Below are 16004 nucleotides of genomic sequence, written 5' to 3' on the forward strand. Positions count from 1 at the left end.
AACACATCATGACCTAAGAGCAGTGTGTGCTGGCCAGTCCCCCATGTTCCATCTACCATGAAGTCGAGGGGATTCCCGAAGAACCTTGATCAGTGCAAAGATTGTTGACGCACACAATGCTATAGCAGTGATAGACCATTTAAGGTGACCCATGCTGTAACAAAATATATAAAAAGCATGCTCTTGCTGGTCACCTCATAGTGACCAAAGCAGGGGTCTAGTGCCCAGGGGAAGGGTCAAAGCCCCCGGCTTACCACACCAGGAAACAGACATCTGCCAAGGGGATTGACCACCAGATGGAATTTCCTGTTTCATCCACTTTGGAAGGGCATATGCGGGTACCCTCCTCTATGGAGAGAGTTATTACAGACTGGAACCACTGGAACTTAGATCACCACTGCTATAGACCTGTACAGCACTCTGCAGTCAACTTCACTGCAATGTACTATTGTATTAAGGGTAAATGCCACACATACACTCCAGTGCCTAAATGCACTCTACAGGTCTGCCCCAATTTTCTATTTCTAGATGTGTCTTGCAATGGGTCCACAGTCAACAGATGACTGATCTGGAAGCTGCAATCATACTGCCTCAATGGCATCTATGCAGCCAAGTAGAGAAGAGTTTCTACGTATGACGAACCACAGCAAGTCTTCGCTCTTCTAGTAAATTCAGAAATATAGGCCATAAATCTGCTATCAGTAGAGAAAGGTTGTCCATCACCAAGGACACTAACAAAAAACTGAGACTTGCTGGGAGTGGGAGGATTTATACTGGTTGCCCTAACAGCTTTGTTTACTAATGTCTTTACCTGAAGGTGGCAGCATATAATCCATGGTCAAAATTTTAAAGAAGCCTGGGTCCTGTACTGTATGATTAAGAAATAAGGATTTGGTATGGGCTTTCAAACATTTGTCAGTGGTGCATTCTCAATAGGTGTGTTCAGAGTTTTGTTAAGTTGGGACATCACCAAATCCACAGCGTAGAGAGACAACTTTTTAAGAAGATCCTCATCAAGTGGATATTGGTCTGCAAAGTGCTTGGGAGGAGTAAATTTGTCAGGAGTGTCCCAGTCTCCATACAGAGCAGGTTGAAATAAGCTGTGTCCCAGGAAAGTTGAGCAAGTCTTGGGCCCTTTCAGGGAACCTAGACTGGAAACAGCATTAGTAGAAGCTACAGGCTACTTCATTTTAAATGTGACAGCACATATAAGCCAGTATGCTATCTTTAGCCTAATAGCTAATTCAGCTGACTGAGGCTCTTCAGGGACAAAACGCATCCAATAAGGGCCTGTGATGCCCTTCTTCATATTTTAAATCCACAGTAGAAGGCACAGGTGCAGTTATAGCTGCAAGAATGTCACCCATAAAATCTACTATAGCTTTACAGAACTCTTCCCTGGATAGGGCAGAAGAGGGGACCACCCCTGGCAGAGCTATGGGTGACTATGAGGAGTAGGGGATACAATCTAGACTAAAGGTGTTAGGGCTCTTTGAGGGGACAGCATCTTCACCCTTTTTGTGAAAACAGAGGGAGTAGGGGAGTAGTGGTAGCATTTAACATTACCAAATAGTGTGGTATCTCCAGATTTTGCTCAATGGCTCACTCAGAAAGAGTCCTCAGAGACTGGGTGACACAAGAAGCTGTGCTATGCTTCTGATCCATTTAGCAAAAAAAAAAAAAAGGCATGCTGGAGAGGTTATACGTTGCTGACAATGGATTTGTTTGCCAATGTCTAAATCCTCTGGTGCATGGCAGCATAACCTATTCTAATCACAATAACTAAATCCTGTATCACTTAATGAACAATAAAGAAGAAGGTTAGGAAGTAAAAAAAACCAAAAAACTGTTGGTAAACAATGATAAAATGAATGTGCAAAATATCAGAAACCAGTACAACATGCAAGCAAAAATACAAGTTTGAAGTGCCTTCCATTTATAATACAAAGCAGGCACTATTTTACAGTGGATATAAAAAGTCTACACACCCCTGTTAAATCTAATGTCCTGAAAATTCTTTTGTACCCTTCTCCTATCAGGGGTAGGCAACCTGAGAGCCGCAGGACTACAAGTTCCATCATGCCTCTGCAAGTCATAGCTGTAACTGTCAGTTTTGTAATCGTTGCAATGCCTCATGGGAAATGTAGTTCCACAACAGCTGGAGAGCCACAGGTTGCCTATCCCTGTCCTAACTGATACCCTTTAACAACGAGATCCCTCTGATGCTTTGGAAACTCTCTGCAGACCATGGCTTTTGCTGTAGGATGCGACAAAGAAAATGTCAGGAAAGACCTACTAGAATAGCTGAACTTTATTTGGGGTTAATCAGAGGCTCTTTAAATGATGGCAGGTGTGTACTGACTCCTATTTAACATGATTTTGAATGTGATTGCTTAATTCTGAACACAGCTACATCCTCAGTTATAAGAGGGTGTGCACACTTATGCAACCAAATTATTTTAGTTTTTTATGTTTACTTCCTCCCCTAAAACATTTCAGTTTGTTTATCAATTGAGTTGTACAGTTTATAGGTCACATTAAAGGTGGAAAAATTTATGAAATGATTTATCTTTGTCTCATTTTTTTACATCACAGAAACCTGACAATTTAACAGGGGTGTGTAGACTTTTTATATCCACTGTATATCTTTACTTTATTGAGAAAAATAAAGGAGTAGCTGCAGTGAAAAGAATGAGGGTGCTTTCACTCAAAATGCAATGCAGTAATACACGTGTTTTTAATTAGCACTGTTACACGTGTTATGTGTCAATGTTTTGATCATCATGCAAAGTGAAGCAGGCCTGCAGAATACAGATTTTCTGTGGTGCAGGTAAAAGTATAATTCACAAAATTGCATGAATAAAAAAAATTTTGTCATGCATCTCCTGTTTATTTCAGTGTGCCTGTTTAATGCACTAACTGCACGGGAATAAAGTTGTAAAAAAAAACATAACGTTGTAAATAAAAATGTAATTTGATGCATAAAGTGGACAGGATCTGTGAGGTAATGTTACCTGGCGGATTCTGAGTTCTAGAGTGGTCTTTCTATAGTGCTGGTGGTTATCCATAGCTTTGTTTGTGACAGTCACAGCACCATATGAAGCTTCAGATCCAGGTGAAAGAGGCCAGTACTGACCACACTTTCTATGGCCACCTTCTTCCACCCTGTTTAGGAAAGGAGAATACAAAAGTACTTGTATGAATAAAAATGAGAGTAAACCGCTTCTTTTGGATAATGCCAAAACAAACTCACCGAGTTGTCATAACTATAACTAATACATTTTGTTCCCAAACCATTTGCCAGAAATCCTGGAATGTGTTTTCCATAGGTCCTGGGAAAAAAAAAAAAGAGAACACATAGCATAATGATAAAAAGATAGGGTTAAAGTTTTACAGTTTATTGTCTAAGGATTACCCTAAATGGAGGAAATGTTATTTAAAATAATCCTGGTACCCGAAAAAACTGACCTTTATCCCTGTTGGGGGTTTTGACATACCAAGGTGCTAAATTACTTGCAGTTGTTTTGTTAAAGCTTACCTCAAGGCACAAAAAAAACTAATTTAATGTACAACTAAACGCAATTTGTTTTTGGATAGACAAGATGTAGGTTAGAACACCTGTTGGGTTTTTATTACTCTTTGTGGTAAGTGTGGGAGATTCACTCTATTTGTCATATTTATCACCGAAAATGAAAGTAAATCATAAATCTTGGGTCCCCCCCCCCCTTCTTCAGAACAGTAATAATATCCAAAGTTTTAGATAGAGTAGGGAGTGGTTAAATGTTTGTGTCCCTTTCAGGGGAACTTTTCTTTATTTCCTGTCTCTGGCACACAGCAGAAAAAGGGGGAGATCAATCCTAAGAACAGCTGTCCCCACTGGGAAATTTCCCCTCACTTTCTGTACCTGTGACAACTGAAATGATCTGATTTTCCAATTACACTCTGTACTTGAGATGATGGTTACCAGGACCGATAGCAAGAGTGAATGTGCCCTAGTAAGGACAGTGACAGCAATAAACACTTGATGAGGTGCTAACATTTTTTCCACATTCTCACCAATACTAAAAGATACGTTTATGTCACACACTTACCATCCTGAGCCAAATACCAATATTGTGCACAGCAGCTGGCTTGCTCCTGTTACCATCACATATTTCAACCCTGTACTTCTGTCACCACCATCACATAATACAACAATTGCATTTCTGTCATCAACATAATAATGCTAAATACTATAGTGATGATATAATTCCACATTACACAACATTGCAAGCGTCAACAAATCCAAGACATATACCACCTTTGTCTATATTGCTCACACTGAAAAATACAGTATCTCCTATCACCAGCATCAGAGATTAAGGTCCATTTCACACAGCGGGTCCAATCAGGCCTGTCTGTCAGATTTTCAGAAAGACCTGATCAGATTGTCCATTTACCCCTATGTATAGGCAAGTGTGTTACACCCTCCTACCTCAGGGTCCAATCTTAATAAAAACAAAACAAAAAAAAACCCGAATGGGATCCGCCCTCTTCCTTTTAGGCAGATCAGATCGGAGGGTAGTCAAGTGTAAATGGACAGTGGAGTCTGTTTACACCTGGCCACCCACAGACCAGAGTGGGCTCTTTCTGTGTCCGCTCTGCATAAACTGAATGGGACAGAGTTCTTCTGTTTGAAAGGGGCCTAAAAATGGCTGAATGATAAGTAGGGAATTGGTTCATTGTTATTATTTTGTAGCAACACTTACTGTATGTACAGGTTGTCTATATATAATTTAAGATATGCTGCAGTCTGCAGAACTTCTATATTGCGCACTCACCAGAGGTGCATAAATAATATGCCTTAGAGATATGCCTGTCTCATCAGGTGTATGCGGGGTCATCAGTAGGGTCAGGATCCTCTATGCCTACGGATCACGTCTCAGGTATGACACTCAGGTGTATAGCACGTTGGAAGGTCCCTTAAAGGTGCAGCTTCATATAGAATTCAGGATGACCACCAGCAGTGGTAAAACATCCAGCTACTGTAGCCCTCCTAATAGCCCTCCCCACACACACCTGATGAGACAGGCATATCTCTAAGGCGTATTATTTACGCACCTCTGGTGAGTGCGCAATCTATTTATTTACTTTTGTGTTACTACTTCGGATCAAGTCCCCCACGCTTATGCTTCACTTTCATATTTGATCCCCATATGGACTTTCTGTCATCCTTCGGACTTTTAATACTTTATTGTCGCTAACAGTGACAGGAACTTTGCATTTTACTTCATTTGACTTTAGCACTGCACTTTTCTGTTTCTTATGTTATATTGAAAGGGGTTGTTTGGTTACCTTTTGTGTTCTAGACGCTACAATACATTCTTGAAAGTGCTCATATTCCTACTTTTTATCTAGAACTTCTATATTGATATACAATATATGTAATTTCTAGACACATCTTTATTTGATCATTGTCTTGATCTCCAGGATCTTGTTGAGGTTTATTCCTGTACATAAACTTGCTAACTTCTATATCTGTTGCAATACTCTGATTCTTGTCAATCCCAAATTGTTATTGTTCCCTTTGCAAAGGGATTGTTGTTGTTCATATGAAAAACTCAAATAAACAGATTGTAATAGAAAAATGGCTGAATGTCAACAATATCACAGAACATCTCTTCATCCTATAGAAAAGCAGGCAAACTGATTTAAATTGAGGATCATGTGGGAGAATAGGAAGTTCAAAGTACTGCCTAGGTTTGCATCACAGAACTCTTCAAAAAAGCACCCAGTTTTGCACTTTAGTCTTCATCACACAATCAACTTATTTTTATTTAAAACACATGCCCTTGTTACCTTGGGTCCCAATGTATGCATTCTTCTGTAGGTATCCATCCATAAAACTTGCATTTATGTAGTCTGAACGCTAGAAGAGAAGGATATACTTTACTCTGCAAATAATTTCTAAACAACTCACAAAAAAATATAATATTTCAGCTGCAGGTTAATGGCACTGAATGCACACTATCTGCACATGGCTGTCAAATTAGGAGCAGTGGGCATGAAAGAGACTGCCAGCACGGAACACCTATGTCCCCTGCGGGCAAACATGGTCTTCCCATGGGCTGACTCTATAGTATGTCCATGTGAATGAGGTCTTAGAAGCCAACTGAAACCTAAACTCTAAAGTCTTTGAGAAGGAATGATTTTACAATAAAAGCCTGTTTTAAAGTTTTTTATTGCTTGTTAGGGATATGTAAATAGTTTAATTGTCCATAGTCTGGGCACAAGTTCACTTTAAGCGTACTATTACCCTTGCTATTTCTTCCCAAATAACTTTCCAAAGTGGTATGACCCTTTGAGGTTTGGTAGATATTAATCATCAGTTATCTTAGAACAGTCATAGGATGATGTCCCATCTCTCTCAGACACTTGTTACTCTGTGACCAACCTACAGGATACTGCCCAGAGTTCTCAAAGTTTTTTGAGATCTTTCTTTAAATCAACATGGCACCTATCACTGAAGATGATGGAAATCCATTAGCAGAACAATAAAAGGGTAAGGCCCTTCACCACTGCACACACGGAGGGGTAAAATGGCTCTCTTTCAGTAAGCTGAAAATTCCTTTAATGTTATCTATCTACATTGTATATTGTGAAACAAAACAAAAAAAAGAAGCTTGCTAGAGTGAATATAACAAATACAATTCTCAGTTCATGTTATAATACTACCACATACCATTCAACATGCATTGCAATTTGCTGGATACAGAAGGTTTTGGAAAGTATGTAATCTAAGGCCTACTTCAGATGGGTGTACTATACCTGAGCGAGGGCTACTCCTGATTTGACATCTGTTAGGAGCATGGCCATGAACACTGACAGCGTGTGTTCAGGGCTGTGCACCTGAACAAATGTCAAATTGAGAGTAGTGGTTGTGACTGTACAGCTGCTGTGTCTCAATTGACATGAATGGGACTGCCTGCAAGAGGATGCACAGAACACTTGAGCATCCCCGTGCAGGCAAACACGGCCCTTGGACAGGTAAACACTGTAGTACACCAGTATGAATGAGACCTAAGGTCAACTATAAAAACACCCAGCCAACCCTTTTCCCTACGATTATCCTTATACAACCATGTTACATGTATGTTTTTTTTTTTTCAATAACAATATATATATATATGATAGTTACATCATGCCAGTTCGCCCGTTTTAATTTGACTCGTGTTTGGTCCAGGCATGGCACATCTCCATACCGATTCCGATCTCGATTTACAGGTGCTCTTAAGATGGAAGACAAAGAGATTTTTTGACATACAAAGGTATAAAATACCAAGTAAAGTAAACTGTCACAGAAAGGTTATGCAGTTAGATACAAACTGAAATATATATATAAAACAAATATTTTAATCATGATTTAATCAAACTTGTGAACACAAAAACTGCCTTGAAGGTGCAAATCTATCCCAGCAGGCTCAATACTATTCCCACTTACAAATTGTGGCATAAACTATGGCTATTAACACAGGACATTGTCTGCTAATGGTACTAGAAAAGCACAGTCGAATAACAAAAGAAGCTTAACCACTTGAGCCCCAGAGGATTTACCCCCCTTAATGACCAGGCCTTTTTTTGCTGTTTGGCGCTGCACTAATTCAAATGATAATTGCGCGGTCATGCAATGCTATACCCAAACAAAATTTACGTCCTTTTTTTCACACAAATAGAGCTTTCTTTTGGTGGTATTTGATCACCTGTGCGCTTTTTATTTTTTGCGCTATAAACAAAAAAACCACGAAAATTTTGAAAAAAAACAATATTTTCTACTTTCAGCTATAAAAAATATATCGTAAACTCAAAGTTAGTCATAAATTTAAGCCAAAATGTATTCTGCTACATGTTTTTGGTAAAAAAATCCCAATAAGTGTATATTGATTGCTTTGTGTGAAAGTTATAGCGTCTACAAACTATGGTATAGATACTGTAATTTATGCCTTTTTTTGCTATACAGCGCTGCACTAACTCAAATGATAATTGCGCGGTCATGCAATGCTGCACCCAAACGAAAATTACGTCCTTTTTTTCACACAAATAGAGCTTTCTTTTGGTGGTATTTGATCACCTGTGCGCTTTTTATTTTTTGCGCTATAAACAAAAAAACCACAAAAAATTTGAAAAAAAACAATATTTTCTACTTTCAGCTATAAAAAATATATCGTAAACTCAAAGTTAGTCATAAATTTAAGCCAAAATGTATTCTGCTCCATGTTTTTGGTAAAAAAAATCCCGTGCATTAGCGGGCAAACTGGCGCTATCTAGGAGGGGCGCTAACACTACCGGAAGTCACCAGTGACACTAATACAGTGATCAGTAAAAATCTGTTCACTGTAATCAATGACACTGGTGACAGGGCAGTGAAGGGGTTAACTGGGGGGGGGGGCGATCAAGGGGTTAAATGGGATTTCTGGTGCACTAGCGGGCAAACTGGCGCTATCTGGGAGGGGCGCTAACACTATCGGAAGTCGCCAGCGACACTGATACAGTGATCAGTAAAAATTGGTTCACTGATCAGTGACACTGGTGACAGGGCAGTGAAGGGGTTAACTGGGGGGTGGGTGATCAAGGGGTTAAACGGGATTACTGGTGTACTGGCGGGCAAACTGGCCCTATCTGGGAGGGGCGCTAACACTATCGGAAGTCGCCAGCGACACTGATACAGTGATCAGTAAAAATTGGTTCACTGATCAGTGACACTGGTGACAGGGCAGTGAAGGGGTTAACTGGGGGGGGGCGATCAAGGGGTTAAACGGGATTACTGATGTACTGGCGGGCAAGCTGGCGCTATCTGGGAGGGGCGCTAACTCTATCGGAAGTCGCCAGCGACACTGATACAGTGATCAGTAAAAATTGGTTCACTGATCAGTGACACTGGTGACAGGGCAGTGAAGGGGTTAACTGGGGGGGGGGCGGGGGGCGATCAAGGGGTTAAACGGGATTACTGGTGTACTGGCGGGCAAACTGGCGCTATCTGGGAGGGGCGCTAACTCTATCGGAAGTCGCCAGCGACACTGATACAGTGATCAGTAAAAATTGGTTCACTGATCAGTGACACTGGGTGACAGGGCAGTGAAGGGGTTAACTGGAGGGGGGGGGGGCGATCAAGGGGTTAAACGGGATTACTGGTGTACTGGCGGGCAATCTGGCGCTATCTGGGAGGGGCGCTAACTCTATCGAAAGTCGCCAGCGACACTGATCAGTAAAAATCGCTTCACTGATCAGTAACACTGGTGACAGGGCAGTGAAGGGTTAACTGGAGGGGGGGGGGGGCTATCAGGGGGTTAAATGTGTCCTAGAGTGTTCTAACTGTAGTGTAGTGCTTGTGTACTCACTTTTTGGATGTCTTCTTCTCTGTCTGGAACGGAATGTGTCCAGGCAGAGAAGAATGACATCATATCCTGCCCTGTGTATGTCAACACAGGACAGGATAGGACAGGGACCGATCATGTGATTTCAGCCAGAAATCACTGGCTGAAATCTAATGATTGATCCCTCCTGGATCAAATAGTGTCACCCGCGGGTCGGCGGGAGCGCGCGCGCGCGCCCCCTGCCGGCGAAAGTGTCGGGAGCGCGGAACCCGTTTTTAAACGTGGTTTTGCGCTCCACTGCCGCCCTGCACACGTATATACACAGTGGCAGGGCGGCAAGCGGTTAATTCACAAAGCTAACACTAAAAAGCTAAAGCTGTAAAAAGGGGCAGTTCATTTCAGACAAATAAGAATTGAAAAATACAGTCACATGGCAAAAATAAAGAGCATCATCATTGTAAAAAAACTTTGTGAATTGAGGCTAAGGTGTGTTAACAATGTAATGCAACATGAATACTATATGAAACAATGATATTTATACTATAACAAATAGGTCCAATGCTAAAATCTATTGGCTATAAAAATGGCAGTTGTTTCAGAGATCTGAGCATTCATCACGGACTTCCTGATGAACATATATTATACCAACATACACATCTCCCTAGTGCTCATCATGAGGTGATATTTGAGCGAGCCAGGGTATCTTCATTCATACCCAGCACACAATATGCAAATAAAATCACAACACACCAGGCTGTTTACATCATTCATATTTGAATTTATAGGTACTGCTACCTAATCTTGTTTGCAAGTGTTTTAATAGGATAGGAACTTATTATTATTAATAAATATTAGGAGTTAATAACAAAAACAATGCATACAATATATGTATGTAAACAAATCTGGTGCGCAATGATTTGTTGTGACTTTACACACACATATATATATTCTTTGTGTGTTAGCTGTACTGCTACGGCTAATGATGCATCAAGTAGCATTTGTTGAGTTTCCTCACAGATAAAGTGGAAACTAGCCTAATTGTTCTTGATGCGCACATTAGTCATTTCTCTGTAATATAGCAAGGATATCCATCAGAAAGTACAACACTGGTGTGACAGGCTGCACACAAAGGGGTTGATGTACTAAAACAGGAGAGTGCCAAATCTAGCACAGCTCTGCACAGAAACCAATCAGCTTCCAGTTTTTTTTGTCAAAGCTTAATTGAACAAGCTGAAATTAGACGTTGATTGGCTACCATGCACAACTTCACCAGATTTTGCACTCTCCAGTTCAGATGAAAAGTGGGTGAATGTGTGAAAAGTGGGTGAATGTTGTTCCTTGCATTCCATAAGGCAAACTGCTTCCCTTTGTCCATCATCATATACTGTACTTTTTCACAAACTTACAGCGATACTGTGAATGTTCCCTCTGGTTGCTCATTTCTTATCTCTTCATATTCTTCATACACTCCATGCCTCCCCAAAGTGCTAACCCGTTCCTTCAGCTGAGCCAAGGTCATGCTTCCTGGCACTGGTTTATGTATACTTCCTCTCTGTCCGTCTCCAAGTACCAGTACCACCTCATCCAGGGGATCTGGTCTTCCTGTACGGCCAGGCAGGAGCAGGCAATTCCAGGAGCCAGGATCCCAGGGAAGCAGTCCACCTAGAGACTCAGGGAGACACTGTGGAGGTAAGTGCTGGAGAAGTTCAGTCATGCTCACCATGTGTACCTATTGAGATACAAGAAAGCATGTTTTTGATGATTGTGTAGCACAAATTACATTTCATATTTCATGTAAAGTACTGTTAAAGCTATTATCATAGTTAGATGCCAACCAGCTTCTTCAATTGTTTGTAGAGGTTGATGTAGACTCTATGGGGGAGATTTACTGAAACTGGAGCATTCGGAAACTGGTACAGCTGTGCATGGTAGCCAATCAGCTTTTAACTTCAGCTTATTCAATTAAGCTTTGACAATAAAACCTGGAAGCTGATTGGTTCCTATGCAGAGCTGCACCAGATTTTGCACTTTCCAGTTTTACTAAATAACCCCCTAAAGCATCAGAACTTCAAACCTACCTACCTGCCATTATCATTATGACCTCTCACTGTTGCATTTTTTTATGTATTTACCATGGTGGACAAATAAGAAAGCATGTCTTCTCTAGAATTAGGAAATTACAACAGAGAGATTTTGGCACCAGCGTCTATTCAGAAAGAGAGTATCAGTTTTGAGCTCTAAAGCCAAATGTCTCTAGTAAAATTGTCAACAAAACAACGCAAAAACTATGCATGTAATATCTTGTACACCCACAATACACACAGATAACTTACCCTCTCTCTTAACTTTTCCTTAAGCAGCAAGCTGATGATTGAATACGGTATTTTGAACCAGACAGGAGGTGAAACGATGAATACTTTCTTTAGACGAGCTGGAAATGCTCCCTAACATAAAAACATGGGATATGCTCACATCAAGGCAGAAAAAAATATTTTAAATTCTATGGGTGGGGGCAATGATGATTAGATCAATAAGCATGGCTAATCTGAAGTTTGCTAGACTCCCTAGACCTACTGCAGGAAGAGTGGAGAAAATGTGATCAAACTCTGCAGAGTGAATGGGGAAGCACTTCAACTTCCTTTCACATATTACCAGTGTATCTAATGACTTGTAAATGGAACCAGAATGGAAAATGGGCAGATAAAAGAAGAGTTGCCAACATTCTTAATTCAAAGTTTGAAACAGTTGGGGTAGCATGGACCAACAAATCAAAATTTAAGTTTGCAAGTTACCCCTTGTTCACATCTGTACACTCGTGTGGGCCGCGATTTGTGTGCACATGAAAGCCCATTCATTTGAATGGACTCCCGTGCCCCAGGACACGCAGGGAAGAAGTCCCTGCACTACCTGGAAAATCATAGCCGCACGGGAACCAAGGTTCCCAGTACAGTCGTGCTTTCCAGTGCGGGCAGCGTGCCATTAGAGTTATAGGCACCTGCCCGCGGGTCTCGCATTCTTCTGTGTGGGTGGTGCGGCTGCAGGTATTTGTGCGGGTCCTGCAGTGGCATCACCTGCACAGTTGTAAATCAGGGGTTATGGATGATTTGTCATGAAGCACAGTGGCTAAATGGTTAGCATTTACGCCTGGCAGTACTAGGGTCGTTGGTTCGAATCCCAACCACGGCACCACCAACCTGGAGTTTGCATGTTCCCTGTGTGGATTTCCTCCGGGTTCTCCGGTTTCCTCCCACATTCCAAAGACATGCTGGTAGGTTAATTTGATCCTGTATAAACTGGCCCTAGTATGTGTAGGTATGAATGTGAGCTAGGCACCTTAGATTGTACGCCCCTTGAGAGTTAGGGACTGATGTGAATGTACAATATATGTATGTATAGCGCTGCGTAAATTGATAGCGCTATATATGTACCTGTAATAATAATAATAAAGTAACATGGATGCTGCCAACCTTTCCTTCTGAAAATGCTACTTGTTTGCCTGTCCTTCTGACACTTTCAGGCAGGTCATACATTATGCAGACCTTCAACCTTGTGGTACATTTTGCAACCTGTGTGTACATTATGCGGAGGTTGAAGGTAAGAAAATTGCTTGATTCCTCCATCAATTCAGTCAGTGTTGATGGGGGAATCCTTCCGGATGCACTATTGTAGCAGGAAGTTTCCCAGCCGTCAGAATACAATGAACATTGCTGGTGACTATAGCCACTGGCAGTTGTCGAACACAAAAAATAAAAACCTGACAGGCTGGCTTTATTGAAGTTGATCCATGGATCAACTTCAGTACAAACAGCCTGCCCATAGATGGGTCGAAATTCGTCCGGTTCCTGCCGAACCAGCTGAATATCAATCCGTCTATAGCCAGCTTTCCTTCTATATTTTGATTCTCCGATAAGACAGATAATGGCTTTTTTTCTCTTCCTCTACTTTCCCCTTTTTCTGGGTTCTTTTGTTCTGGGTCAGCAACAGAGTACTGAAAGCAGAGGGTCAGCATCACAGTGGGGCAACCAGCATTTTCATAAAAAGGGTCAACAATGGCAGCTCATGTATTTTAGCCATGACGCACAAAAAATGGGGCAATCAGAATTTAACAAAAATTGGGGACCTTACTACAGTGGGCACCTCTAAGTTGAAGAGAAACCTCAAGCAGAACATTCTTTTGTAGGTAAAAATTAGAGCACAATGTATTTTTTTTCTAAGTGTATTTTTCTTTTGTGCTCTAGGAAAGAACTAAATTTTCATAGTCACGATAACTTATGATGTACTGGTACATGGCCACTTAAGGTTTACAAATGGTATATTTTGTAGGTGTCCTTGGAAATAAGGAAATACAGAATCACTGACCTAAAGTTGATGATTTTATCATGACAAATGGATGAATGGAGGTTACACTCACCCTCAGAAGGCTCAAGATCTTCTTGCTTAATTCCAGCTCAAAGTTGCTGTACTGACTGCCCCCCATATCATAGATAAACACCAGGCCATTTCTCTGTGTGTCGACACTGCAGCGAGAGTGCACTATGCTAGTCTAGAACTGAACAGACATGCTTGCTCTGATATTGAAACACTAATCAATCACAAACTTGTAGAAGGGCATGATTTCCATACCAGTATTGGAATCCATTACTGTAATATTTACATGCAACTATTAAAATAAAGGAAATGGACAAAATCTGCCCAGAATGCAGTCACTTTAACAGGTAAGTGTTCTCTAAGTGAAAAAGTAATTAATTATTTATAAAGTTTAAGGCCAAGTGGAGAACCAACTCATTTGTCTACAATGGTTACATAAGGGGACTTTAAAAAGAGGTCTACAGTAAATACTGTTCATCTTATAGTTGTTTAATGACTGTCCTTATATTTGTAGAGAAATAAACACCATGACTCAGAAGACATAAAAGGCCAAAAACAATTGGAATTAGGATTAATATATCAACCATCAGTGTTACAAATTAATATAACACCTCTGCATGTTATTTTTCCTTTATTTTGGTAGTTGCACTTAAGCACATTGCATTCATCTGTACTCATGAATGCTTCATAGTACTCTGGGAATACCATTAAGCCAGTAAAATAACAATTTCCATGGTCTTTTTAAGTGTATATATGACCACGACACCAATTCTTAAAAATATCGATACTTCTATGCATAGCTTTTTATTCTGCGGTTTTGATATACTGTATGTTAAGTGTTGTCTTTTTCATAGTAGTCTGTGTAAATTGTTCAATAACAGAACTTCCATATTACTCATCAGACCCAATACTTATATCCTATATGCTTTTCCAAGGATCACAACATTTCTGATTAATACAATCATCCTCTTATCGAGGGTTGAATGACAAATCTCTCTACATATTTCATAGACCAATGGTCTACATCAGGAGATTATAGGAGGTGGACAACTGAAATATGAACAGTAAGTAAGATACTGCTAATATTCAGTATACATATATATGTACATACATATACAATCAACATCCAACCTGGAGGCCCAGTTTATCATTTCCATACTGCTGAACCTTCAAATACTCTAACAAAACCTACCCCCATACAATATTGTTTTTTCTCTGCCTATGTGCATTCCTCCAACAATCACAGTAGTTAAGAAGATTACATTTCTCTGCAAATTATTGGAATGAATCCATAGTTCTTGGTGCAAAAGGTTGCTTCAAATACCCGCTTTCTGCACAGGGGGTGAGGGGCATCAACCAGGCCGTCACCTTAGATGTTGATTACAAATGTTAAGGTATGTTTGATGGGTGTTTAAGTGCAGTTTGGAGTATGTCTTGATTAGCCAAGTTGGGAAATAAGTGAAAAAAAATTTGTGCAAATGCCTAAAAATAAAAGCTACATGCACAAAGTGATGAAATCACCTTTAAACTATGTGTAACACTTTGCTACACAGAGTGTACAGTATATATATATTATGTAAGTTATATGTAGAATAGTAGCAGTATATTAATTATTATTTATATTTCAGATTTCCATCTCTGAAATTTTCCTGATGAAGTAGACCATTGGTCTTTGAGAGGTTTTTCAACTGACCTTTGATAAAAGGATGATTATGTTGTTCAGAATTGTTGTAATACTTTGAAAAGTATATATGATAGAAGTAATGGGTCTGGTGGGTAAAAAGGGGACTCTGTGTAATGACAATTTGAGCATAATAGTATAAAAAATTACAATATGTAACATATACATCAAAACAGCACAAACAAGTGGCATATTGTAAAATAGATTCTAATAAAATATAGATATTTTAAGAATCTGTAATGTTATCTAATATGTACTTACGAGGTCCTGGGCAATTGTTATTTTTCTGATTTGATGGTACATATGGGATGTTCAAACCTTTTAAAAAGAAGATACATGTGTATCCAATACCTTAGTACATTATTAAAATGTAACTTATATAAGCACAAAAATATGTTACCTTGTGCCTCTCCCCTTGTTCTAGCAGAAGAGTGATTTCTGTAATGCTGGGAGACACTCATAGATGAGCACTGACACTAGTGAAATGTACTTCATTTAGATTGCACAGATGAAATACATTTGCTGCGATAGAGAGAGAGAGAGAGAGAGAGAGAGAGAGAGAGAGAGAGAGAAAGAAAATATGCAGGCTGTCACTGCTGGGCTCC

The 16004-nt window shown here is 40.1% G+C and overlaps 1 protein-coding gene across 1 annotated transcript in view; it reads right to left on the reverse strand.

Annotated features, from left to right (window-relative positions):
- The window catches only part of PTPN9 (protein tyrosine phosphatase non-receptor type 9), a 61195-nt gene that overhangs the window by 16578 nt on the left and 28613 nt on the right, over positions 1 to 16004 (reverse strand). Inside the window, exons 5-11 of the mRNA XM_089671352.1 lie at positions 13762 to 13867; positions 11684 to 11794; positions 10757 to 11079; positions 7178 to 7268; positions 5839 to 5908; positions 3254 to 3332; positions 3015 to 3165 (exon numbers count right to left, since the gene is read on the reverse strand). Of these exons, the coding sequence (XP_089527478.1) occupies positions 3015 to 3165; positions 3254 to 3332; positions 5839 to 5908; positions 7178 to 7268; positions 10757 to 11079; positions 11684 to 11794; positions 13762 to 13867 (931 nt within the window). The remainder of the gene's footprint in view (positions 1 to 3014; positions 3166 to 3253; positions 3333 to 5838; positions 5909 to 7177; positions 7269 to 10756; positions 11080 to 11683; positions 11795 to 13761; positions 13868 to 16004) is intronic.

This window comes from Staurois parvus, unplaced genomic scaffold, assembly GCF_062004578.1.
Source record: "Staurois parvus isolate SC_StPar_1 unplaced genomic scaffold, SC_StPar_1.0 ptg000105l, whole genome shotgun sequence".
Lineage (NCBI taxonomy): Eukaryota > Metazoa > Chordata > Amphibia > Anura > Ranidae > Staurois > Staurois parvus.